The 27,820-nt window shown below is 45.7% G+C and overlaps 1 protein-coding gene across 6 annotated transcripts in view; it reads left to right on the forward strand.

The window, feature by feature from the left end:
* Positions 1-17,339, forward strand: part of DAPK1 (death associated protein kinase 1) — a 211,257-nt gene extending 193,918 nt beyond the window's left edge. For all 6 annotated transcript variants that reach the window (XM_050760947.1, XM_050760945.1, XM_050760946.1 and 3 more), the window contains 6 exons: positions 5,700-5,897; positions 7,346-7,484; positions 8,843-8,963; positions 11,722-11,910; positions 14,825-16,053; positions 16,539-17,339. In XM_050760947.1, the coding sequence (XP_050616904.1) occupies positions 5,700-5,897; positions 7,346-7,484; positions 8,843-8,963; positions 11,722-11,910; positions 14,825-16,053; positions 16,539-16,572 (1,910 nt within the window). In that variant the 3' untranslated portion in view covers positions 16,573-17,339. The remainder of the gene's footprint in view (positions 1-5,699; positions 5,898-7,345; positions 7,485-8,842; positions 8,964-11,721; positions 11,911-14,824; positions 16,054-16,538) is intronic.
* The last annotated feature ends 10,481 nt before the right edge of the window (positions 17,340-27,820 follow it).

Here is a 27,820-nt window from a genome sequence, read left to right on the forward strand (position 1 = left end):
TTATCAATTTCTAGTTTTACTGCATTGTGGTTTGAGGAGATACTTGATATAATTTCAATTTTTTAAATATTTGTTGAGACTTTTCGTGTGTCCTGATACATGTTCTGTCCTGGAGAATGTTCTGTGTGCTGATGAGAAGAATGTATATTCTGTAGCTGTTGGATTAAATGTTCTATAAATGTCTATTAGGTCCATTTGGTCTAATATGCAGTTTAAATTCACTGTTTCTTTGTTAATTTTCTGTCTATATAATCTGCCTAATGCTGAAAGTGGGGTGTTGAATTACCTAAATATTGTTGTATTGAAGTCTATCTCTTCCTTATAGATCTAATAATATTTACTGTAAATATCTGGGTGCTCCAGTGATGAATACCTGTATGTGTAGAATTGTTATATCCTCTTGCTGAATTGATCCCTTTTGTATTATATAATGACCTTCTTTGTTTTTGTTTTACTGTTTTTGACTTAAAGTCTGTTTTATCTGCTATAAGTACAGCAACTTTTGCTCACTTTCGGTTTCCATTTTCATGGAATATCTTTTTGTATCCCTTTACTTTCAATCTATACGTATCTTTGTAGATAAAATGGATTTCTTGTCAGCAGCATATAGCTGGGCCATGTTTTGTTAGTCAAACAGCCAGTCTGTATCTTTTAGGTGGAAAATTAGTCCATATACATTCAAGGTTATTATTAATATGTGAGGGTTTATTCCTGTCATTTTATTAATTGATTTTTTGTTGTTTTGTATATTCTTTATTCCTTCCTTTCTCCTTCATTATCATTGTGGTTTGGTGGCTTTCTGTAGTTGTAATATTTGAGTCCTTTCTCTTCCTTAATATGTTTGCTCTACCAGTGGATATATGCTTTCATGTGTTTTCATGATGGAAGAATTGTCCTTTCACTTCCAGGTGTAGAACTCCCTTAAGCATTGTTTGTGGATTTGATCTAGTGGTGATCAATTCCTCCAGCTTTTCTTGTTTGGGGAAGACTTTATTTGTCCTTCACTTATGAAGCATAACTTTGCTGAGTGTAGTATCCTTGGCTTACAATTTTCGTCTTTCTGCTCTTTGAGTATAGCATTTCATTCTTTCCTGGCCAGTAGAATTTCTGCTGAGAAATCTGCTGTGAGTCTGATGGGCGTTCCCTTGTAAGTGACTAGATTTTTTTTTTTTTTTCTGTTTTCAGACTTCCCTTTGTCTTTGACTTTTGACAATTGGACTATAATGTGCCATGGAGAAGACCTTTTTTCAATTGTATCTATTTGGAGATCTCCCCAGCTTCCTGCATCTGGATTTCCAAATCTCTTGCCAAACCTGGGAAAGTTTTTAACAGTTATTTTAATAAATAGATTTTTTACCTCCTTCAGTTTCTCTTTACCTTTGGGACACCAAAAATTTGAATATTTGATTGCTTTATGGTGTCCCATATGTCACAAGAGCTTTGTTGTGGCCGGGCGCGGTGGCTCAAGCCTATAATCCCAGCACTTTGGGAGGCCGAGACGGGCGGATCACAGGAGATCGAGACCATCCTGGCTAACACGGTGAAACCCCGTCTCTACTAAAAAAATACAAAAAAAAACTAGCCGGGCGCGGTGGCGGGCGCCTGTAGTCCCAACTACTCGGGAGGCTGAGGCAGGAGAATGGCGTGAACCCGGGAGGCGGAGCTTGCAGTGAGCTGAGATCCGGCCACTGCACTCCAGCCTGGGGCAGAGCGAGACTCCGTCTCAAAAAAAAAAAAAAAAAAAAAGAGCTTTGTTTATTTTTTTATTTTTATTTTTTTAATGTTGTCTGATTGGATTATTATAAAAGACCTGACTTCAATTTCTGAAATTTTTTCTTCTGCTTGATCTAGTCTATTGTTGTAGCTTTTGAATAAATTTTCTATTTTATTCAAGAAGTTCTTCAATTCTAGAATTTCTATTTTGATTCTTTGGTAAACTTCTCATTAATATTCTGAGTTGTTTTTCTGACTTCTTCATGTTGTTTTTGTGGATTCTCTTGTACCTCACTGAACTTGTTTAATGTCATGATTTTGAACACTTTTTTTAGATTGCATAGGTTTATTTTTCATTAGAATCTGTTGCTGGAGAGTTATTATGCTCTTTTGGAGGTATAATATTTCCTTGCTTTTTCATGTTTCTTGTGTCCTTACATTGATATCTGTGCATCTGGTATAACAGTCACTTCTTTGAACTTTTTGAACTTGCTTTCATAGGGGAGGGCATTTTCCTGAAGATGTGTCTATGGTGTTGGTTGAGTAGGGCACTTTGGCTTTGATTCTGGGTGCATGCAGCAGCATAGTGGCCATATGATTTTTTTTTTCAGCTGTAAATAGCTCCAGTGGTGTCTCATTTTCTCAGTGGCTTAGGGTATGGTTGTTAGTAGAGGCTGTGGTACAGTTTTTCTGGAGATGGGGATACCATGTAGGCCAGTCCTCAGAACCTCGTGGTGGCAGTGGTGGGCTGAGCATGCCTGTCCTTGGGCCCCAAGGTGGTATATGCTGGCACTGATACTAGTGGGTCCAGGTAGGTTGATTCTTGGGCCTCCAGGCAGCTTGCTCAAGCGCTGGTAGTAGCAGTGGGCCAGGTAGTGGGCCAGGTGGGTAGCAGTGGGCTGGGAGTAGCAGTGGGCCAGGTGGGTAGTCAGGTTCTCAGTTCCCTGGGCAGCAGGAGTGGTGTGAGTGATGGCAGTAGTCATAGTGAGACAACCCTCTGACTCACAAGCAGTCTGTGCTGATGTTGGCAGTGGCTGCAATGGGCCAGGCAGGCCAGTACCTAGCCCTGCAGGTGGCACATACAGGTGAGTTCCAGCTGTGATGATAGTGGTAGGTTGGCTGGGCGTGACCTCAGGCCACTGAGCAAGGAGCGCTCAGGTGCCAGCGGTGGTGGACTGGGCTGGGTCATTCCCAGACCCCCAGACAGCATACTCCGGCTCTTAGGGGATCGTGGAGTCCAGCTCAGCAGGCCTGTCCTCGGGTCCGCTGGTGGTGCATGTGATCCCCACCCCTGGCCAAATGCTTGAGTCAGGGCGGCAGTGGCTGCACTGTGACTCTGCTACTGGGAAGAGTGGTCCTGCTTTCGGTGTCAGCAGCCATATGCAGCCAGCTGGGGAGGGTGTGCTTTGCACATACTTCAGACCCGGTGGACACAGCAGCAGCGGCTGCAGACGGGATTCCGCCCTTAGGACACGTGAAAATGCACAGCCACTACTCTGCTAGGGATAGCGGGGTCTCCGTCAATGGCTCATGCCTAGACCCTGGTGGCAGCTGCCAGCCAAGGTGGTGGCTACAGACAGAGATGTCAGTGGGACTCTAGGGATGGGGCGATGCCAAGGCCATTGGACTACAGAGCAGGATGCAGTCTAGGGGTGTTTGGAACATACAAATGGTGCCGCAGTGTAGCTGCTTAGGACTCAGAGAGTGCGTGGGAGCCAGCCTGAGCACCCTCTCTGGAGCAGTGCTGTTATGCGGTCTCCGGGCAGCTCCCTTGGCTCATCTCCAGGCCCATGGGGGTGGAGGGTCCCCCTGTACCAGGGGCAAAAATTGCGGGAGTTCATGGTCTGTGTGCATTTTGCTCTTTTTTTTTTTTTTTTTTTATTGAGATGGAGTCTCGCTCTGTCGCCCAGGCTGGAGTGTGGTGGTGCAATCTCGGCTCACTGCAAGCTCTGCTTCCCTGGTTCACGCCATTCTCCTGCCTCAGCCTCCCGAGTAGCTGGGACTACAGGTGCCCACCACCACGCCCGGCTAATTTTTCTGTATATTTAGTAGAGACAGGGCTTCACCATGTGAGCCAGGATGGTCTCGATCTCCTGACCTCGTGATCTGCCTGCTTCGGCCTCCCAAAGTGCTGGGATTACAGGCGTGAGCCACTGCGCCCGGCGCATTTTGCTCTCTTAAAAGTAGAACTTTCTCCAAGCTCCCCAGACAGAACTGGCTGTTGGCAGCACAGAGAGAAGAGAAGCTTGTCTTGGGACCCAGGCCCTGCTCCCATCTGCTCTCTCACAGCCACAACCTACATCAGGACCCCACACTCCAAGAGCCAATTTCTGGGTACCAGAACTTTCCACGCTTGGCCTAAGCAGCCAGCTTTGGAGGGTGGTCCCTCCTCCTTCACTACAAAACTGAGAAAAACCCTTTAGACTCCGACTGCGTCTTGACTGCAGGATTTTGGGTACAGAGTAAGCACTGAGGGGTAAACTAGGTAAAGAGAGCCTTCAAATCCTGTGGGGGAAGTGGTCCTGCCAGGCCCCAGAGGCCAGTGATGGGCAGTGTAGAGGGGGGCATCTGGCAGGATGTGGCAGTGTAGAGGGGGGCATCTCAGGTTCATTGGAGGTTCCAGGCATCCTGGGAGCTGGCTCACCTGGCCAAGTCAGTCCCTGTTTTCACACCTGAGCATGCTTCTTGCTTCTGAGCAGCCTGGATAGGGCCCTCACTTACCTGGCCAAGTCAGTCTCTGTTGAGCCAAATTCAGGTGACTTTTCATAGTCACTGTTACAGTCAATATCCTATACCCTGGCATGTTCCCAAATTCATGTATACTTATTCAGGACACAAAGTCTTTTCACCCACCTTCTCTCATTTAATCATCTGTGGGACTTTGTGAGTTTGGGAATCATGAACCTAAAGTGGGCAGTTTGTCCCTGGCTCCTTCCTTGTCAGGAGTAAATTCTGCAAGTAAAGGTGGAGTGTCTGTATTAAGGATATATGAGGCTACAACTGTGTCGTTATGGATGTGGTGTTCACACTTCTGCATAATATGACTTGGTGGATCTTTGTTTTTTCCCCAGGTGATTCTCTCTTTTTTTTAATATACCAATATTTGAGGGGGAGTAATACAAAATATATATGTATACACACACACACACTCTCTTCCATGTAAGCACCCAGGTATGCACATATATGTGTACATGCATGTTATGTGTGTGTGCGTGTGTAACACTCCAGGGTGTTAGAAGTAGTCATGGGATGGATAGATAGATAGATAGATAGATACACAAATAATAATGAAGGTACTTAGGGAAAGAGTTAAGCAGGTATAGACATAAGTAGAGAAACAGACATGGATATACATGCTATAGATATGTAAGCGTGACGCAAGTCAATCTGGACTTCAGTAGATGTGTGTCTTAGTTCATTTTGTGTTGCTGTAACAGAATACTCAAGACAGGGTAATTGATAAGAAAAGAGGTTCATTTAGCTCATGGCTCTGCAGACTGGGAAGTTCAAGCGGCATGGCACCAGCATCTGCTTTGCTTCTGGTGAGAGCTTTCGAGCTGGGTCTAAACGTAGCAGAAGGTCAAAGGGGAAGTCAACACATGGGAAGGGACAGAAACCTGCTTTACATCAACCCACATTCTCAGGACCTAATCTATTCCCACAAGAGTTAATCCATTCTCACGAGAGCAAGACCACACTCACTCACTCTCACGGGCACCAAGCCATTTGGGAGGGATTTGCCCTTAGGACCCAAACGCGTCCCACCAGGCGTCACCTCCCTCATCACCTCACTGAGCATCAGTGATTTCAGCGTGAGTTTTAGTGGGGAAAAACCATGCCCAAGTCATAACAAGATGTATACACATACAGAATAATGCCATAAGTATCACTATGCCTACTTCGAATCCTTGGAATGCTAAGAGAAATTATGATTGAAATTTAGTTAGTGATGTTTCACGATTGTTATCATTTTTCTTTTTCTGTAGGAGTTGGCGATTTCAGCGTGTGGGAGTTCTCTGGAAATCCTGTGTATTTCTGCTGTTACGACTATTTTGCTGCAAATGATCCCACATCAATCCATGTTGTTGTCTTTAGTCTAGAAGAGCCCTATGAGATCCAGCTGAACCAAGTGATTTTCTGGCTCAGTTTCCTGAAGTCCCTTGTCCCAGTTGAAGAACCCATAGGTGAGCTAAGTCCCTGCGGGCCAGTGATGTCCCAGCTGTGGTTGGCCAGGAATCACCTCCTCCTTCCAGGCTCCTGCTCTGCTCCTGCCACTGCTGCTGCTGGCCTTGCACCAGGCCATGAGCAGATCCCACTGTTTGCGACTAACAGCTGAGCCACCTTCCTTTCTCCTTGCTGCTAGGAGACGTCCACTCTGAGAAGATTCCTGGGGCTCTGGTGTTCGTGGTGTTGTGCAGGGAGTTTTCATTTCACAATTGCATATTCCCGCCTCAAAGGCCAATTTCTGAACAATCCTTTGAAAGGCATTTCTCACTTTCTTTCTACACTTGAGAGCCACGGCCATTGTATGTTGGGTGCAAAATGGAATCCCTGCTTGGATAGCTACTGCACCTTTACCTAAAGGGTACAGAATTAGTCTGCAGAATGAGCTCTTCTTCATCCTGTAATTCCACTAAGAAATGAAGAAAGAGGCCGGGTGCAGTGGTTCACGCCTGTTATCCTAGCACTATGGGAAGCCGAGGGGGGTGGATGGCTTGAGCTCAGGAGTTCAAGATCAGCCTGGCCAACATGGCAAAACCTCATCTCTACAAAACATACAAAAACTTAGCCAGGTGTGGTGGCGTGTGCCTGTAGTCCCAGCTACTTGGGGGACTGAGGCAGGAGGATTGCTTGAACCTGGGAGGTTGAGGCTGCAGTGAGCCGAGATCGTGCCTCTGCACTTAGACTGGGTGACACAGTGAGACCCTGTCTCCAAAAAAAAAAAAAAAGAGAGAGAAATGAAGAAAGGGAACATGTTGACGAAATGTGTTAACTTTATTCCCAGAGGAGAGGATAACATGAAGTAAACTTCTTTTGGTCTTTGCCCACAAGAGAAGCAGCCTTCCCTGGTGAAATGCCACACTCAGCAGTCAATTTTTTTTTCCAGAAAAGCATTTAATAATACAAGGAATTGGGCTTAATGCCTCTCTGGGTACTGCCAGTTTTGCCTCTTTCTTTCTCTTTTTTTTCATTTGTTTTAAACACTCCCCTAAGTGAGAGGCTGTTTGTGTGACTTGCAGGTTTGTATCTCTCACCCATCTCTGTGGTGTTGCTGCACTCTGAGGTCTCTCTTTGGTCTTGTAAATGGCATCCCCCTTGTCAGAGGTTAAATTTTCCCTCTCCTTGTAAGTAGGGGCTATTTGGAGACTGAAAAACTGTCTTTGTCATTCTGGTCCACTTTGAGCAACCTTCCTTGTGGCCTAGGAGATGGGCTCATCCTGTCGTTGGCCAGGCTGGGGCCTTCTAGGGTCACAGTGCGCAGCGGGCATGGGGCCTTCATGTCTGTGGCAGGTTGCCCTTGTACCTGGAGAGTCGGCCTGGGCATGAGGCCAACACACCCCCCTCACCTGGGCAGGAGAGGCGGCCAGGTAGGAGGACCCACGCCCTGAAGCAGTTCCCTCTCTGTCCCCAGCCTTCGGTGGCAAGCTGAAGAACCCACTCCAAGTTGTCCTGGTGGCCACCCATGCTGACATCATGAATGTTCCTCGACCAGCTGGAGGCGAGTTTGGATATGACAAAGACACATCGTTGCTGAAAGAGATTAGGAACAGGTGAGGGGCAGCCATTTAGTCTCCAGCTCATGGATAGCCTCCTCTCCCTGAGAACTGAAGCAGAGGTGTGAAAAGTACAGAGGAAGCCTCATGAACCAGAGAAAGGTTTTAAAGGTCGTTCTTTCTTGGTCGACTCTTTTCTTGTACAGGTTGTGTATCCCTTATTGGAAATGATTGGCTTTGGAAGTGTTTCTGATTTCCTATTTGTTTGGATTTTAATATATTTACGTATACATAGTGGTTGAACATCCTAATTCAAAAATTCTAAATCTGAAATGCTCTAATGACCATTTCTTTTGCATGTCTTGTCTTTGCCCAAAAAGTTTTTGGATTTTGGAACATTTCAGATTTCTGGATTAGGGATGCACAACCATTATTTTTCATGTTTATTAAAACAATGAATCCACATAATAAATCAAATACCGATGAAGAGCAGGTGATGAAAGGCAGCCGTCTTTCCCCTTCTTCCTACCTCCCAGCAACACTGCCCGGAAGTGACTTCTTTTAGCTCTTTAGATTTCAGTACGCAGTATTCAGTGTTCAGAAACACTCATCAGTGTAGCTTACAATATAACTTGCAACCTACTAGTGAGTCTTAAAATTCATTTAAGGAAGTCATGGCCAATTCTTTTTAAAATGGGATGAATGCAATGGGATAGGATAGGATAGGGCAGGACAGGACAGGACAGGATAGGATAGGATAGGATAGGGTAGGATAGATCAGAGTACTTTTCAAGTCAAGTATTATTTTGTAAGACGTTTGTTTCACTGATGAGTATGGGTATGTATAGGATTATGATGCAAAATATGTTTTTACTTAGAGTCTATCGAAAAAGTTTGAACCTGCAGCTTAATACACTAGTATCTCTGATCTTGCATTATCAACTTGAGACACTTATCTATTGTCTTGAGACACTATATCTGTTGTCAGATATAAAAATGGGGCTTCTATTAATATTTTTAGGTCAGTGTTGTAGCTTTTGCATTCACACCTCTATTCTTAGTCCCTCCACTTTCCACAGTATCTCTTGTCCTCACTTGTAAGGTGCGAGCATTAGGCCTCACCTTCCCTGCCTCGGGAGAAGCTGACATCTTTCCATGCTGTGTTCCTGCTGCTTCGTGCAAACCTGAAGTTCCCGCTCCTGTGACTCTGAGTGTATGCCAGTTTCCCCACGTCTCTGCACCCACTGTGACGAGGCAGAGCCCACCAACAGCAGGGATGGGGAGGGGCCTTTGCAAGGACACCAGGACTTTCCTTGCCTCCTACCAGGCTCTTGAGCCAGTAGGAGCCTGGCCCCTCCATAGAAAGGCCTGGGGAGATTGAGTCACTGCTGAGGAGGCTGCTGCTCTTCCCTTAGGTTTGGAAATGATCTTCACATTTCAAATAAGCTGTTTGTTCTGGATGCTGGGGCGTCTGGGTCAAAGGACATGAAGGTGCTTCGAAATCATCTGCAAGAAATACGAAGCCAGATTGTTTCGGTAAGTACACCCTAGAGAGGACCTGGACCCCTTTGTACTTCCTGGTTTGCCTTCAGTTTCAGGGAACTGTGTCATAGTAGGACCCAGTAAGAGGTGTCTGCCTGGACATGTTTTCATTCTAGTGCTCTGGGAAAAGAAAGGAAGACTAGAGAAACAAGGAGACGATGGGAGATAAAAGGTTATTATGGGCAAAGGTGGACCACTTCAATTTTATGAAATTCTTACCAATTTATTGGTTTCTTTAAAAACACTTATTTTATTTTTTCAGAGACAGGATCTCACACTGTCATCCAGGCTGGAGTACAGTGGTGTGATCATAGCTCACTGTAGCCTTGAACTCCAGGGCTCAAGCAATCAGCCTGCCTCAGCCTCCCAAGTATCTAGGACTATAGGCACGCACCACCACGTCTGGCTAATTTTTTTGATTTTTGGTAGAGACAGGGTCTCACTGTGTTGCCCAGGCTGGTCTCAAACTCCTAGGCTTAGGTGTAAGCCACCATGTCTGGCCAATTAAACAAAAAAAAAAAAATTTCAAAAGTGACTTATTGTGGAATATTTAAAAAATTCAGAAAAGTAGAAAAACAGTCACAAACTTTTTTGAAAGACAGAAAAGAATAAATGAACAAAGGGAACGAGACTGCATTCTTGGGTTGTAAGATATGACTGAATATTTTATTTTCCCCTAGTTATATAAATGTAATACAATTTCAGTTAGCATCTGAATGGGTTGAGGGGATTGGGATTTTTATCTTAAAATTTCCATGGAAAAATTAATTGAACATATTATAAAGCCCCTGATAATCAATACAGCTAAATAGGAGGAAAAGCTTAGAGAGTGTAGAAGTAAATCATAATATCTTTAGAAATGTAATGGAAAATAAATATGTTATTTGAATTTAATGGGGTAAAGATTATTTAATAAATGAACCTGGCACAACTGGCTATTTGTCCGGAAGGAAATAAAGTTGGATTCCTACACTCTACAAAGTCCAAAAATAAATGGATTAAAACTTTTAAATGTAAAAACATAAAACAATAAATATCTTGAATAGAAATTGTGGAGAGTGTATTTTCAAAATAACTAGGGACTGAGGAAACCTGTTAAACCAAGATCTAAAACCCTAGAAATTTTAAAAGAAAATACATCTATTTGAAAATCTAAAAATTTTTTAAATTTTTTTCTGGCAAACAAGTAAACAAAGCTGAAAGGTGAAATAGGCTTGGAAAAAGCCTTCTCAATGCATTGGACAGATAAAGGGTCACATCATAATGCTCAAAAAGCTCTCCAGAATTGGTAAGAAAGGGGCAGGCATCCCAGTGGAGAAGTGGTGGCATTCACTCTGGACTCTTCCTGCTGCCCAGGCCTGAGGACAAATGTGGGCAGATGCCTGTCTCTCTCTCTTACCTTTAAAGCTGCCTCTGGGTGTATCTCTCTCTCTTTTTTTTTTTTTTTTTTTTAACTGCTTTGCTAATAGGAAAATGCTGTGCTTTCCACACCAGATTCGCGTTCCAGACATGCTTGCAGAATTCTCGGGAAACCCTTTCCTGTCTCCAGTAAACCCTGCCCTTCACACCAGATATCCTCTTTGGGGCATCCCCATTGTGGCATCATCAGAAGATAGGGGGTAGTCTGGTGAGGCCTGGGAGGAATCTGTCACAGAAACCGGGGCGGTGATCTGGGAACTAACAGTGATCTGTGAGGCCCCAGCGCTTCCCCACCAGGTCTGGATTGGGGCTGCATTCCTGAGGCAGGAGGGAATCCCTGGAGATTTTTGAGCTGGGCGCTGGCATGATCTGCTGCATCTCAGACAATCCCCCCGCCCAACCCCTAAACTCCTGAGCTCAGGCAGGTGGAGCCCACCATGTCAACTGCACTCACCCCTGAGAATTTTGTTTTTGAATGCAGAGTGGAATTTAGCTGACATGAAAGAATTTGAGAGGGGAGTGTGGAATTAACGGCACAGTGTAGCCTGTGGCTTGTGTGGTTTCTAATTCAGAGGTATGTGGATTGCATGAGTCTGTAACACAGGCTGATTTACTTAGCCAAGTTAAAAGGTTAAAAATCCACTTCAGCCTGTATACCAAGAATGGGTCTAATTGGAAACACTGTTTCAGCAACAGTCCCCATGAATGCCTAATTTACTGGTAAACACTCACTCTAATATTGATGATGATACTCATTCTCTTTTCCTCTGTTCATAAAATGATCATTGCCTGAGTGAAACAGTCACAAGAGGGAGAGAGAGCAAGGGAAGAAAGGCGGGAGGGAGGAAGAAATGAGGGAGTGAAACATTAGGAGTTGGTGAACATTAGTTGATTGAGTGACTGAGTCCACAGTTCCAAAACATTCCTGGAAGACTCAAAATCTATTTAACATGAACCAAAGAGCCTTTATAAAACTTTATATTTGCGCAATAGATTAGGCTTCAAGGCGAGTCTAAAAAACAACTGCCCCAGCACTCAACCCAAAAGGCACTAACTAGCTGGACGCAGTGGTGTGTACCTGTAGTCAGAGCTACTCAGGAGACGGAGACAAGAGGATTACTTGAGCCCAAGGGTTTGAGACCAACCTGGGCAATGGCGAGATCCAGTCTAAAAAAAGAAAAAAAACATAAACAACAACAAAAACAAACCTACTCATTCATCAGATCAAATCATATGCAAGGCGCCTGAATGAAAGGCGTCCTTTCCACTGTGGCTCTGCTCGGAGCACCCACAGCTGCAGGTGAGTTGACCTGTCCCGCCGTGCCCCTTCTAGGTCTGCCCTCCCATGACTCACCTGTGTGAGAAAATCATCTCCACGCTGCCTTCCTGGAGGAAGCTCAATGGACCCAACCAGCTGATGTCGCTGCAGCAGTTTGTGTACGACGTGCAGGACCAGCTGAACCCTCTGGCCAGCGAGGAGGACCTCAGGCATATTGCTCAGCAGCTCCACAGCACAGGCGAGGTGAGGCCCTGGGAGCCCAGGCAGGGGGCCATGAGAGGTACCAGGGACTCAGCCTGCCCCAAATTCCAGCTCTTGGAGGTGGTGTGAGCCTGGGGAAGCAGTGTGGAAATGGCCCAGCTACCTACAATATTTCCAGACGTGTGACAAACAGCCTCAAATGATGCTCTGAACTGCAGTTCTCGGCTCACCCTAGGAGCTGTCATTTTGTCTTGTGTTTTGCTTTTGTTTCCAGTGTTTTGCTTTTGTTTCCAGAGTCCGTTTGGGAGTGCAGTGCCCGCTGCCCTGGGTGACTGGGTCTCTCTTCACTCCCCCTGGGCACTGGGAGCTTAACCTGCTACTCCTGGCAGCCTTCAGGATGGCTGCTTTCTATCAGCATGGAGTTACCAGCTCCACACAGATCTCCTGGGCGCAAAAACAGTTGAGGAAGGCAGTAAGGTGTCCTTGTGGAGACGATGTCTGGAGCCACAAAGACAGAGAACTCTAGTGCACGGATACACAGAGTAATCACAATTAGAGATGCACATTAAAAAACTCTAGCAGGCAATGAATGCCCTGCAGAAATGATTGAGAATGGGAGGCTTTGCTCTGCTTCTGTGACATTCAGCACCGGGGCATGGTTTGGAAACCCAGTTCTAATGGCATCATGTGCCTGTCCCCAGAAAGGGTGCAATGCCTTCACGTTTCTCCACAATGTGAAATCGGGAGCCTGCATGAACTAGTGTGGGCCAAGAAGAACAGTTCTGAATATTGCAACTAAAAGCAGCTCTGAGATTATTAAAAGCCAGGTGCTTACCTCCCCAGTCTCAGGTGCCAGGTCTGGCCCTATAGCCAGTTTGTATGAGTCATGTTTTCTTGAAACTAAACCTGAATCCACAAGCCAGTGACCTTGAAAACTGGAGCCGCCTGGCAGTAATTTCATCAGCCTTTAAACTCCTAAACAGCCAGTGAATCTGCCAACAACACCTCCAGGAATACTTTAAAGTGATTGAATCCAAGGAAGAACACAGGTGAAGGACCACGTCTTAGATGAAAAGATACTGCTGGATATAAAAAAAATGTGTCAACTCTAATACCCAACTCCTTTGGCCCAGGAGTCCCTTGCTTTCTAGTACTAGACCAGCAACTTTCTAGATCATAGCATATAGTCTCCTTTATTTGTCATTACATCCCTGCTTGCCCTTGAGACTTGAGTAAATAAATGAAGATGTAAAGAAGGAGGGACATTAAGCAGCAGGAACTACATTGTGTGGCCTGACTTTGATTGGCCCGGGGCATCCCCCAGACCTGCCTTCCATATCTAATCTGCAGATCTTCAGAACTCCCCAGTGGCCCTTCTGACTCTGTTTTCTGGGCCAGGGTCCCACACTGCATTTAGCTGACTGTCTTGGCTCTCTGCTCTCCTCCTCTATGGGACATGGTTGTCTTTCCTGAGCCTGAGGCGATGAGCAGTGTTTAGGAGCAAACTGCAAATGGTATTCCAGCCAATGCTGTATCAGGAACTAGATGGATACTGACTCTGCCCTCCAGGAATTTTCAACCTAGGTTCAATTCTGAATAGACTTGTAGACAGGGGGCATCTTTCAGGCTGAAGCCAGACTGTGGGCAAGAAAGTACCGTGTGGTCACTGGTGCAGTCGGAGCCTCCAAGTGAGGGAGTCCCGTGCGACGGCCACTCTCCAAGAGAGGAAGCAGAACTGTTCATAAAGGGAAAGTTCCTTCTGGTTTTTGTCACTTCTTTTTCCTTTTTTATTTTTTTAAGAAATAAACACAACCCAAAAGCTGAAGTCCCCTTGGGCCATCATCTCTGGTCTCATTCCTCTCTCCCCTTCTCTGAGGCCAACTATGGCAGCATATCCTTCCAGGCCTTCTCTATGTGTGTGTTAAACATTCACATAATGGTATAATAATACAATGTTCTCTTTTTTGAAACTTTTCAAGCCTTTGGAGAAGTTGCAAGGATAGTACCATGAACTCTCATGCACGTTACATTTGTTTATTTTTTAATTAATTAATTTTTTTTTTTTTGAGATAGAGTCTCACTCTGTTGCCCAGGCTGGAGTGCAGTGGCAAAATCTCGGCTCACTGCAGCCTCTGTCTCCTGGGTTCAAGTGATTCTCCTGCCTCAGCCTCCCGAGTAGCTGTGATTACGGATATGAGCCACCACGCCCAGATAAGTTTTGTATTTTTAGAAGAGACGGGGTTTTACCATGTTGGCCAGGCTGGTCTCAAACTCCTGACCTCAAGTGATCCAGCTGCCTCGGCCTCCCAAAGTGCTGTGATTACAGGCATGAGTCACGGTACCCAGCCTACTACATTTAAGCCAATCAATTGGTGACATTTTGCTACATTTGCTCGATTCCTTTCCTTTCTATTTATTTTCTTATTTATATTGCAGACATGATACATTTCTTCCCTAAATAATTTAGCCTATATCTCCTAAGGAGAAGGATATTTTCCCACACAACCCAATATAATTGATGATTCCAGAAACACAACATTAATATAGTACTATGATTGAATATATATCATCCTCATACAAGGGTTTGCCACTGGTCCCAATAATTTCTTTTAAAGGTATTTTTATTTATGTACTTATTTTGGGATTCAGAATCCAGTCTAAAATCACTCATTGCATTTGGTTGCTGTCTGCTTTTTTTTTTTCTTTCATTTCACTGGCCTTTTTGAAGACTCCAGGGGAGTTGTTTTTCAGAATCTCTATTCTGACATTTTCAAGCTGCTTTTCTCCACTCGGTGTTTGGTTTTTGAGATGCATCCATGTGGAGTGGCCTCGGGTCACTCCTTAGAGCATCTGCTCAGCCTCTATTGCCGGGGTCAGGCCCTTTTGTGCTCTACATGGCTGGTGCACCTGGCCAGGGCTCTGCCCCTAAGCGTGACTTTCTGTTGTCTCCCCGCAGATCAACATCATGCAAAGTGAAACAGTTCAGGATGTGCTGCTCCTGGACCCCCGCTGGCTCTGCACAAACGTCCTGGGAAAGTTGCTGTCCGTGGAGACCCCGCGGGCGCTGCACCATTACCGGGGCCGCTACACCGTGGAGGACATCCAGCGCCTGGTGCCTGACAGTGACGTGGAGGAGCTGCTGCAGATCCTCGATGCCATGGACATCTGCGCCCGGGACCTGAGCAGCGGGACCATGGTGGACGTCCCAGCCCTGATCAAGACAGACAGCCTGCACCGCTCCTGGGCCGATGAGGAGGACGAGGTGATGGTGTATGGCGGCGTGCGCATCGTGCCAGTGGAGCACCTCACCCCCTTCCCATGTGGCATCTTTCACAAGGTCCAGGTGAACCTGTGCCGGTGGATCCACCAGCAAAGCACGGAGGGCGATGCGGACATCCGCCTGTGGGTGAATGGCTGCAAGCTGGCTAACCGTGGGGCCGAGCTGCTGGTGCTGCTGGTCAACCACGGCCAGGGCATTGAGGTCCAGGTCCGCGGCCTGGAGACAGAAAAGATCAAGTGCTGCCTGCTGCTGGACTCGGTGTGCAGCACCATTGAGAACGTCATGGCCACCACGCTGCCGGGACTCCTGACTGTGAAGCATTACCTGAGCCCCCAGCAGCTGCGGGAGCACCACGAGCCTGTCATGATCTACCAGCCACGGGACTTCTTCCGGGCACAGACTCTGAAGGAAACCTCACTGACCAACACCATGGGGGGATACAAGGAAAGCTTCAGCAGCATCATGTGCTTCGGGTGTCACGATGTCTACTCGCAGGCCAGCCTCGGCATGGACATCCACGCGTCAGACCTGAACCTCCTCACTCGGAGGAAACTGAGTCGCCTGCTGGACCCGCCTGACCCCCTGGGGAAGGACTGGTGCCTTCTCGCCATGAACTTGGGCCTCCCTGACCTCGTGGCAAAGTACAACACCAATAACGGGGCGCCCAAGGATTTCCTCCCCAGCCCCCTCCACGCCCTGCTGCGGGAGTGGACCTCCTACCCTGAGAGCACGGTGGGCACCCTCATGTCCAAACTGAGGGAGCTGGGTCGCCGGGATGCTGCAGACTTTTTGCTGAAGGCATCTTCTGTGTTCAAAATCAACCTGGATGGCAATGGCCAGGAGGCCTATGCCTCGAGCTGCAACAGCGGCACCTCTTACAATTCCATTAGCTCTGTTGTGTCCCGGTGAGGACAGCCTCTGGCTTGGGCAGGGTCTGTTTGGACTGCAGAAGCAAGGGGGTGGTGTAGCCCATCCTTTCCTTTGGAGATGCTGAGGGTGTTTCTTCCTGTGCCCATAGCCAGGGGGATGCCACTCCTCCCTCCGGCTTGACCAGAGAAAGCCTGTTTCTCTGCCGCTACCTCCCTCCCCCTCTCATTCCATTGTCTGTGGATGGTCATTGTAGTTTCAGAGCAGAGCAAATCTTTTACTTTGGCCACTCAAAAAGCTAGTGTACCTCCTCTCAGTGTTTCGGACTCCATCTCTCATCCTCCAGTACCTTGCTTCTTACTGATAATTTTGCTGGAATTCCTAACTTTTCAGTGACTTTTTTTAAACTACTATATTGATTGTCCTTTAAAAAAGAAAAGTGCATATTTATCCAAAATGTGTATTTCTTATACGCTTTTCTTTGTTACACCATTTCCTCAGCTTATCTCTTTTATATTTGTAGGAGAAACTCCCATGTATGGAATCCCACTGTATGACTTACAAACAGACAATATGTGAGTGCCTTTTGCAGAAGAGGGTGTGTTTGAAATCATCAGAGTCAGCCAGGAGCTGTCACCAAGGAAACGCTACCTCTCTGTCCCTTGCTGTATGCTAATCATCGCCAGAGGTGCTTCACCCTGAGTTTTGTTTTGTGTTTGTTTTCTGACAGTTTCTGTGTTTTGTTTGGCAAGGAAAGGGGAGAAAGGAATCCTCCTCCAGGGTGATTTCATGATCAGTGTTGTTGCTCTCGGAAGACATTTTTCAGTTTGCTTTTGTTCCAATGTCAATGTGAATGTCCACATGAAACCTACAAACTGTCACGCTTCCTCATTCCCTCTCATCTCAGGTAGAAGGTTGACACGGTTGTAGGGTTACAGAGACCTATGTAAGAATTCAGAAGACCCCTGACTCATCATTTGTGGGTGGCAGTCCCTTGTAATTGGTGCATAGCAGATGGTTTCCACATTTAGATCCTGGTTTGATAACTTCCTGTACTTGAAGTCTAAAAGCAGAAAATAAAGGAAGCAAGTTTTCTTCCATGATTTTAAATTGTGATCGAGTTTTAAATTGATATGAGGGAACATGTCCTAATTCTTCTGTCCTGAGAAGCATGTAATGTTAATGTTATATCATATGTATATATATATATGCACTATGTATATACATATATATTAATACTGGTATTTTTACTTAATCTATAAAATGTCGTTAAAAAGTTGTTTGTTTTTTCTTTTTTTATAAATAAACTGTTGCTCGTTGCATTCGTTTTGTTGATCTTTAATTCAAAAGGATTTCTTTTTATTTGTTGTGTTTTTACTGTTGTCATCCCACATAGCAGGACAACCCAGGCCAAAACCTACAAAATCATTACACCCAAACTCTCAGGGTTTTTTAGATGCTGATTATTACTAAAATTAGGAATGGTGTGGGAAAGTGAAAAGAGCCCAGATAATTTTCACATTTCTTCCCGTTGTAAATAAAACAGGCCCCTTAGATTTTTCTTGGGTGAACCAAAAAACCAAGTTGACTCTGTTCGTTTTGGCAATGGGGAACAGAGGAAGCTCTGCTACTTCTACACAAAAATGAAGGGGATGACACCAGGAGGAAGAGAAAACCTACAGCAAAAAGACCTTCACGCCTTTCTTACATTTTCAGTTCATTTTTGTTTCAAGCAAGTTGTCCACGATAAACATGATTAATGTTTATAACGAGAAAAGAAGTTCTGATGAATAAAATTAAAACTAGACATAGCTGTGTCTACAAAGGATGAGACTGAAATGGAAATTGTGGTCACCTTAAGGAGTGGAAACTCCTTTTCTTATCTCAGCTCCTTCCAGAGTGTTGGCCTCACTCTCTCCTACTTCAAAAGACTGCTTCCTGTAGCAGCAGATAGCTAAAAACCAGAGAGAAGGGATTTGTCTCTTGCAGCATCTATATGTAAAATCCCAGAGTGGGACTCTGATTGGATTAGCTTGGGTCACATACCTATCCCTGTGCAAATTTGGAAAAGACAGAGTTATTAGGATTGGCCTTATCACCCAATGCGCTGTTGCGGGAGGAGCAGTTCTCCCCAAGACCAGGGTTCTGTTAGTAGAAGAAAGGTGAGGGAGGATACTGGGGAAACACATTTGAGTTACTGTAAAAGTCTTAATGCTTTTCTTGTTTTGAGAGGGAGAGAGAGAGGGCTTGGCTTCTGTGACCCAGGCTGTGGTGCAGTGGCATGATCATAGCTCACTGTTGCTTCAAAGTCCAGGGCTCCAGCAGTCCTTCCGACTCAACCTCCTGAGTAGCTAGGACTACAGGTGCACACCACCATGCCCGGCTAATTTTTTTTTTTTTTAAGAGATGATCTTACTATGTTGCCCAGGCTGGTCTCAAACTTCTGGCCTCAAGCCATCCTCCCACCTCTGCCTGCTGAAGTGATAGGATTACAGGCCTGAGCCACAATACCCAGCCAGTGCTTTTGTTTTATGCAAGCCCTAGGACAGGCACCTGTTCATATGATTGTGGGATTCCCGGGCTTCTGAAATGTTGGGACCACAGTCAGGAATCATTGCAACCCAAAGGTCAAGAGCTTAAGGATCACTCAACTCACTGCCCCATCTTGGGAAATGCCCTGGGGGACTCTTCAGGGGGCAGTTTGGGGTCTTCTGTACCAGGAGCTCTGGTCAGGCTGAAACTGGCCACTGCGTAGCTGGCTGTCTCCCCTTCAGGAGGGAGGAAACAAGACCATAGCTTACCTCTTGTGTCCATGGTGAGAATCAAAAGGTGCAAATTCTAGGAGTCAGAAAAGCCAATCATGGGACCCTGTCTCTTAAGAGTTGCTGTGAAACGCACTCAGGCGCCGTGTTCCTCATCACCTCTTTACTATAGTGTAACAGTCTCTGGATACCACGTCCAAACTTTGGCCACCTTGGGGTGCCTGAGGTCTCCATTGTGGACAAACGTATCCCAAGGACCCAAAGCCGGTGTGGTGTGGGCTTGAAGGCATTTGTGGGAGTTGCAATGAATTCTAAAATCTAAACCCCTACACCTTCTAAAAGGAATGAGAACTCTAGAAATTTTGCTGGTCTTTTTTGTAGAAAGGTGTCAGGGTGACAACTACGGGATTCACAAAAATCATAAAACTACATTTGGCCCTGTCGCTGTTCAGAGTCCACACTGGTCTTACTGAGCCCTGATAGAGTGACCACAGAAAAGTCACTCCAAAGTGAGGGGCCCAGCCTGTCTGTTCTCGCATAAACAACGGCTAGATAACAGCTGGGCTGTAAAACCAAGAGGGAAGTGCAGGGATCTGAGCTTAGAAGTAAGTGGAAAGCTTTCATTAAGAGTCAAAACATGGGCCAGGTGCGGTGGTTCACACCTGTAATCCCAGCACTTTGGGAGGCGGAGGTGGGTGGATCACCTGAGGTCAGGAGTTTGAGACCAGCCTGGGCAGCATGGTGAAACCCTGTCTCTACTAAAAATACAAAACAAATTAGCCAGGCATGGTGGTGCGTGCCTGAAATTCCAGCTACTTGGGAGGCTGAGGCAGGAGAATCACTTGAACTCAGGAGGCAGAGGTTGCAGTGAGCTGAGATTGCACCACTGCACTCCAGCCTGGGCAACAAGAGTGAAAATTCCATCTCAAAAAAAAAAAAAAAAGAATGAAAAGATAGAGGCCAGGTGTGACGGGTCACGCCTGTAGTCCGAGCACTTTGGGAAGCCAAGATAGACAGATCATTTGGGGTCAGGAGTTCGAGACCAGTCTGGCCAACATGATGAAACCCCGTCTCTACTAAAAATACAAAAAAAATTAGCCGGGCGTGGTGGGGGGGCGCCTGTAATCCCAGCTACTCGGGAGGCTGAGGCAGGAGAATCGCTTGAACCCAGAAGGCAGAGGTTGCAGTGAGATGAGATTGCTCCATTGCACTCCAGCCTGGGTGGCAGAGTGAGACTCCATCTCAAAATAAATGAATGAATTAATTAAAAGATGGTTTCAGTTTTGCAAAATGAAGAAAGTTTCTGGAGGGGATGGCGGTGATGATTGCACAACAATATGAATATATTTAATGCCACTGATCTGTGCAGTTCAAGTTGGGTAAAGTAGTAAATTTTGTGTTTATATATATTACCACAGTTTTCTTTGAAAAAATCTAAAAACATAAAGCTGAAACCTAAAAATGTCCAGGTAACAATAAAGCTGGCAGAGTAATGTACAAGACTACCCATTGTATTTAGAACAGCTCAACAAAGCAGGGTCCCCCAGAAAAGAGGGACAGGAAAAGGGATTGATTGCTTTTTAAATAATTTAATATTTATTATTTAAAAAAAAAAAAAAAAAAGGAACGTTCTCAGAGGGGGAAGAAGTGAGCGTTTTCTTTGACTTCTTTTCTCCTTTGCCTGGCAGGGGTTTTGTTTTTAGTTTGAATTCGTATGTGAGACCTGGCACCACAGTCTGCAGGACTATGAATTCCTGAGAACTTAAACGGAACTGTTCATGAGGAATAGTGTGAGGGTGAGGGCCCAGCCCTGGCTCACCGAGTCCTCAGGGCTCAGTTCCACAGCTGCCTGAGGAATTTGCTGTCAAGGGCAATCTTCAGCAATCCGGATCACAGCTGGGCTTTGGGTGGCAACCTGAGGATGAGGTCAGACTTGAGCATCACAACCGAAAGTCACATGCTGATGACAGGCTCCAAATCCTCCCAGCCCAGGGCCTGGTGGCTTCCAGACGTTGACTCAGGACAGGAGCCGCTTGTCTGCCGTAAGTGAATGCCACGGCCAGAGAGGGTGGACCAGGGGGACACCTCTGATAGGGAGAGTTAAGGAGCAGTGAGCCCCCTTCCACCTCCGCTGAGCAGAAAGGAACTCCTGGAAATGCCTTCGGGACAGACAGCTGCTGACCTCTTCCTGGAAGCCCTGGGCCTCAGAAGGTTGCTGGTTCCTGCCTATTTGCTCCCAAGGCAGATTCGTGATCCGAAAGGACGGAAGAAGTATGTGGGTGTGAGGAGGAGGGGCAGGGAAGAAGCCACAGGAATGCTCACAGCAGAGGTCCTTGGAGACGCTGGGCTATCCCTGGTGGCAACACTCCTGGGGCTGGCGCTGGGTGAGGACGGCCTCACAAGCACCCTGGGCTGTGACTCCAGCCCCCAGGATCCTCCTCAGGGTACAGAGAAGGAGCTCAGGTGAGCTCTGGGTGGACGATACCGTCTTTTCCCATTGAAATCACAGAATTTTACAACTAAAGAGAACTTCCAGATGGTTTGAGTCAACCACACTCTCTGCGGGCTGGAAGCAGAGATGAAAAGATTTAGACAAAATTATACGGTTCAATTACTAACAATTCAGACTAAGCGTCAGGTCACCTGACCACAACTGAGGCCCCTCATACTATTCTACTAAGAATATTATACTGCAGTATATATGTGTGTGTGCACGTGTGTGGATGTGTGTGTCATGAGTGTACATGTATATGCAGATGTATGCATCTGTATTTTGTGCATGTGTGTGTGCACTTGTGTACATGTACATTAATGTATGTGTACATGTGTCGTGCATATGTGTAGCATAGTGTGCATATGCACATGTGTATATGTGTTTTGTGCATGTGTGTATGTGTGTATATATGGGATAAGTCTGTCTTTGTTGGTATGTGCATATATGTGTGTGTGGTGTGTGTGTGCAAGCGTGTGTGTGGTATGGTGTGTGTGGTGTGTGCGTGTGTGTATGTGGTGTGTGTGGGGGTGAGTGTGGTGTATGTGTGATGTGTGTGTGTGAGGTGTGTGGGGTGTGTGCACGTGTGGTGTGCATGTGGTGTGTGCGTGTGTGTGGTGTGCATGTGGTATGGTGTGTGTGTGGTGTGTGCGTGTGTGTGGTGTGAGTGCATGTTTGTGGTGTGAGTGTGGTGTGTGTATGTGTGATGTGTGTGAGATGTGTGGGGTGTGTGCGTGTGTAGTGTGAGTGGGGGTGTGTGTGGTGTGTGTGTGTTTGGTGTGTGTGGTGTGTGTGCATATGTGTATGTGGTGTGGGGTGTGTGTGGTGTGTGTATGTGTGATGTGTGGTGTGTGTGTGTGTTTGGTGTGTGTGGGGGGTGTGTGTGTGTCCTGAGAGATTCTCAGGCCGTAATGGCTTGTTTTTCTGGCCAAGAGACTTGATTCTTGCTGATTCAGCCATGAGTGTGCATTTCCCACAATCAGGGTGACTAACCAGGACATCCGGAGAACTTTCTTCCTCTCTGCCTCACCCATCCTGCCCGCTCCATCCTCAGAGCAGAGACTCAGATGCTGAGGCCCCTGCCCCAGTGTGTGCCCCACGGGAGGTTTGCAGAGCCCTCAGGTTGCGTCACAGCCAGTGTTGATGAGCATCATCCTGTCTTCCAAGAAGGCAGGCCAGTCACCCAAGAATGAGCCAGAGCTGCTTCTGTAAATCACGAGATTCTGTGACCCAGATTAACATGGAAGGAGAAACCAGCAGCTGCTGCCGCCGTAGGCACAAGTCAGCAACTTCAGTCCTTCTGAGGCTGGCCCTCCCTGGCCACGGGCTGCCCCCTGCCTTTGGGGTAATTTGAGGCAATGAAAGTTTTTATTCCCTTTGGTTGTATTTTCTAGACATGCTTTAATGTAGCTGAAATCATATGAAGTGTTGGATTTTATACCCTGCTTTTTTTAAACGGAAGATGATGACACAGTTTTTGTTACAATGTTATTAGAAGCTTTTCAGAAACATTCCTTTTAATGGCTGCAAGATACTATAATAATGTTGTCATATCCCAATTCTCTACTGTGAAACACTCAGGCATTATTCCCTATTGAAAACAAAGCTGGGCTAAACATCTTTATGCACATTTTTTTCCTGTATTTCGGACTGGACATGATATATGTGGTTTTTTGGCTGTCAGTACATGACAATTAAAATCCAAAAAGAGAAAACATTAATTGCTGAGCAAAACTTTGCATTTATGTTGCACTCTATCTGGTTTTCTTTTCTCCCAGAAAAACATTATGTTATTAATCAATGGCTAACACACTTTATAATTTTTACCAAATTTTTTGCTACATATAACAACTTTTGTAATCTCACTCTTTTAGCAAGAAGGGAAAAAATTCATTCTTTCCACCATCACGACAGATTAATTACTCAATAATTACAGTTATTACTGGTTTAGAAAACGTTGAGCTCCGAACTCATTACAGGCAATGTCATACATTTTAAAGATTATTGTCAAATCTGGTGAACACTCTATCAAGTTTAGTTTCATTTGATTATACATAAGCTGTAAGATTTTCTGACACTGTGAGTTTAATTGTCTAGTGACTTATTTTCAATGCTTGTTAATGCCAACACTCATTATCCAATTGTCATCCGTGTCCGTCTCTGCCTGACTTTATGGGCTGAATTTCTGTGCAGGTGCCTTTTGCTGGGAAGGAAGCCTTCTCAGGGCTCTGGGCCATTCTGTGTGGTTCCATTGCCATCCCGCTCCAGGTACCGAAGGATTCAGCCTCCAAACTCTGTTGCCCACCTTGGTGGTTGGACACATACTCCTGGAGGACCTTGAGTTAAAACAAGCCACATACATCCTGTTGACATGGAGAACAGCCAGCTACTGAGCAAACGTGCAACACTGGTGATATTGTACAATGTTCCCAGCTGTGAATTTATCTCATTGTTTTCACCTAGTGACATTTTTATCTTATCCCTCCATAAGCCGGGCAAAAGTACACTAAAGGCTTGATTATATTCTCTCTTGTCACTTTGGAATGACTATTTTCATTTTTTATTTGAAAATGAGAAATAAAAAGGAATCTTACTTCTCTCTGCCCCTTAAAGCTATTTTCAATAAAGATCCAATAAAGAGTAGCTTTTTTTTTTTTTTTTTTTTGAATTGGAGTCTTGTTCTGTCGCCCAGGCTGGAATGCAATGGCACAATCTCGGCTCACTGCAACCTCTGCCTCCCAGGTTCAAGTGATTCTCCTGCCTCAGCCTCCCGAGTAGCAGGCACTGCAGGCATGCACCACCACGCCCAGCTAATTTTTGTATTTTTAGTAGAGAAAGAGTTTTACCATGTTGGCCAGGATGGTCTTATCTCTTGACCTCATGATCCACCCACCTTGGTCTCCCGAAGTGCTGGGATTACAGGCATGAGCCACTGCGCCTGGTTGCTTTTTTTTTTTTTTTTTTTCCTTAACTGACTCTTAAACCTTGAGAAGACTTGCTATTGTCAGTGGTTCCCACACTTTGGGAATGTTATGAAATAGCAAACTTTTATAAAGAACATGGAGGACTGACACTCTGACACTTTGTTTTGTGAAGAACACAGAAACAGCAATAACTATCCAATGCTGTCACCAATCATCATGCCCCAAAAGAAAGAGAAGGAAAGAAAGAAATTAATAAATAGAGAAAAAATATTCCAAATGAAAAAAATTTAAAAAGTAAAGAAGCAAGGAAGGGCGGGGCACGGTGGCTCACGCCTGTAATCCCAGCACTTTGGGAGGTCGAGGCAGGTGGATCACTTGAGGCCAGGAGTTCAAGACCAGCCTGGCCAACATGGCGAAACCCTGTCTCTACTAAAAATACAAATATTAGCCCGGCGTGGTGACACGCGCCTGTAATCCCAGCTACTGGGGAGGCTGAGGCATGAGAATTGCTTGAGCCCGGGGGGCAGAGGTTGCAACGAGCCAAGATAGTGCCACTGCACTCCAGCCTGGGTGACAGAGCAAGACTCTGTCGGAGGAAAAAAAAAAAAGAGCAGCAAGGAAGGAAAGAAACAAAAGAGAGACAGAAAGTAGGAAGGTTATAGTCTGAGAATAATTAACATTCCTTTCAATGGAATAACTTAATCTTTGCGGAAAAGGAAAAAAAGTTACCCAGTGCTCCTCATTTTTCTCCATTTCCCTGGAATAGTGAAAAGTTCACCATGAGCCACATGACTCTAAAGGTTTATTTCTGTGTTTTGTTTGCTCAGGAGCCTTTGCTCTTTGCTATGCATAGAAGTTCAGGGAAAGCCCTCAGGCCCCATCTCGTGACATATTTCATGACCATGTTTATTCCATCCCCTGAACACTAAAACTTACCCAAGGCCCTTGCGTGAGGCCACACTTTAGGAAGCACAGTAATTCTGGTTGCTCTTAAAATAGGGGCATAGGATCCAAGAGTCAGGAGGAAATGGGATGTCTCGAAGTTCAGCCAGAGCATCACCCGCCATGAAATACAAGGGTCAGTCAGTCTCCGCTCAAATCATCCCAGAGGGATAACTAGAAAAGCAGATTTTAATTCTATGTGAGCTGACACTTGCCACCTGTACTTCTCATCCCTTGTTCTGTCTTCCAGGTTTTAAAGACGCCTTGAATCCTCCTCCACAATACCCGCTCCACTATTTGTTAGCACAGATATGATGCTGCTCATGGATTGTTTTCACTCCTAAAGACAGTGGTGCAAGGCAAGGTGACCTGGAGCCAGACCATCCTGAGTGCCCACCTAGCTTCCCAGCAGCCCGTTGGAATTTGGAAGGACATTTGCCTCTGTTTATAAAGCCTGGCTTTTTGCTGAAAGCCAGGTCTCAAAAATGTTGTTTTATTAATAGAAGCTATACCCTGAACATTTGGCTCTTTTTCGTCCCATTTCCCCTTTCACAATCTTAACTACTCCCAAGACAATGGATACCTCTGTCTGTATCAAGGGCAGATTGTCGAAAAGAAAGTCAACAGGAAATAAACATTATTATTTCAAAAATATTATCCTCATCCATTTAAAATTAAGGGGCTAGGAGAAAAGGATATGAAGATTTAATGTTGAATGGGTTAGGAGTTTCAGTTTGGGATGAAGAGAAAGTTCTGGAGATAGATGGTGGTGATGGTGGCACGACAATGCAAATGAACTTCATGCTGCTCTCAAAAATTGTGAAAATGGTCAAGTTTATATTATGTCTATTTTACTGTAATAAAAAAATTTTTGGTTTTCAGTGGGCAGGTGAATAAGGGAACCCTCTTGCCACCTCTTGGCAAGAGCAAGGAAGGAGGTTGGAATATCAGCAGTGTGAGCTCTTCCAAGGGCAGTGGTGACAGCCTGGGAGACTGGTCAGCGTAGCAAGGGCAGGTGCAGGTCCCTGGTCCTAGAATGTGAGTGTGGCAAGCCAGCCTTAACTTCTGTCTGCCTAGGAGGCATCATAGGAGGTGAGCCTTAGTGAGCAGGGGTAAGCTCTGTGTGTGTGCAGCAGCAGATTATCTGTCTGCTCATGCAGACTTTGTAGATTGCTCAGAGTTGCCTAGAGGGAGAGCCCGTGGGGCCTGAATTTCAACGTGCACTCAACTCATCAAGCCATGGGCTCTCTCAGGGCCATGTCTGCCTACCCCTTGCAAAGCCTCCGGATGGGTGATCCTGGGCGCTAAGCCCTGACCATTCTAAAATACTATTTGGCACAGCCTGGATGAAGTTTGTACATAGAGTGTGCAGATCCCTCAAGTTCCCTGAACACTCCACTATGCAAATCACGCAGAGAAATCAGCCAGGAGGAAGACGAGGTGTGGGGGAAGAAGAGCACCAGCCAGGAAGCATCACCCCAAAGCTGAGTACATGAGGCTGATGAAGAGAATGTCCACACCATTAAAGAGACTCTAGCATTCCTCTCCTATGTTTCTCAACCTTTGTCCTTGTTAATGCCTGAATAAAACTGAACATGAGAGTGTGGCCATGGGAATTACAGTACAGGCCTAAGGAGAGGTTGTAAACTTGAGTTTTCCAGGCTTTATCAACACTTGACCATTTCCTCCCATGTTCTGGGAACTCATTAGCCCCTTTCTGTTTCACCCATGCAGTAACCCTCTTCTTGGGCTTCATTACTCCAGTATGCTTTCCAGAACTATCATATTCCTTTAATCTTCTTGAAATAAATTTGACTTGGATCACACTCCCCCAAATCTAGTCTCTTTCATTGTTCAGGGAGCCATTCTTCCTCCCATGGTTGTCCAAGTGTCCTGGGGTCTTCTGAGCAGTCTGTGTTTGCTGCCTTTGGTCATCCCAACCTGTCTGACCTGCTTCCCCACCCTCCATGTAAGCCTGAGTGTGGAAATATTCCAGAGCCCACATGCTCCAAGCTCAGCCACTCCAGGCGTGAGTGTGAGGAGGCTACAGCCCTCAGCCTCCTGCAGAAACCCCCTGTCACTCTCCCAGTTCGGGAGGTGACTCTTCTCGCCTCTTTCTCCAACTCCACCAAGCTATGGACAATGAATTCCATGATGACGCTGACCTCTAGGTTCATAAGAGAGGTTTTCAGACCGGCTCCAGGAATTTAGAAAATCTTTTCCTCTCTCTTCAGCCTTGGCTTTTGGATCACTGTGAACTCGGGAATCTATCAGGAAAGTCTAATTCTGAACACTGATTCTTTTTTCTCTTCACATTCCTATTGTTAGAATTCTGATCATCTGTGAGAAAGCAATATCCCTGTCTGTAGAGGGTAGATGTCCTTGTAAAGGGAACACGAAAAAAGAAAAAAAAAATCATATTTGCACAAGAAAGTATCATCCCCCTTGTGTTATATACACCACGGGTCTGCAGGCATGAGACTGAGGTCAGACTGTGAGTATTCTCCCCTCCATCCCACCCACCACCTGCTCTGTGACCTGCTCCAGAACCCCAGGCAGAAGATAAGATTTCTCCAAAACTCAGCGGGGAGTCACAGAAAACAGGAAGTGCTTTTGAGGAAGTTTTGAATGGAAGCAGAGGATGAGAATTGGGAACTGTGTGCTAGGAAATGACCTCTCAGCTGCT

This window comes from Macaca thibetana, chromosome 15, assembly GCF_024542745.1.
Source record: "Macaca thibetana thibetana isolate TM-01 chromosome 15, ASM2454274v1, whole genome shotgun sequence".
Classification (NCBI taxonomy): Eukaryota; Metazoa; Chordata; class Mammalia; order Primates; family Cercopithecidae; genus Macaca; species Macaca thibetana.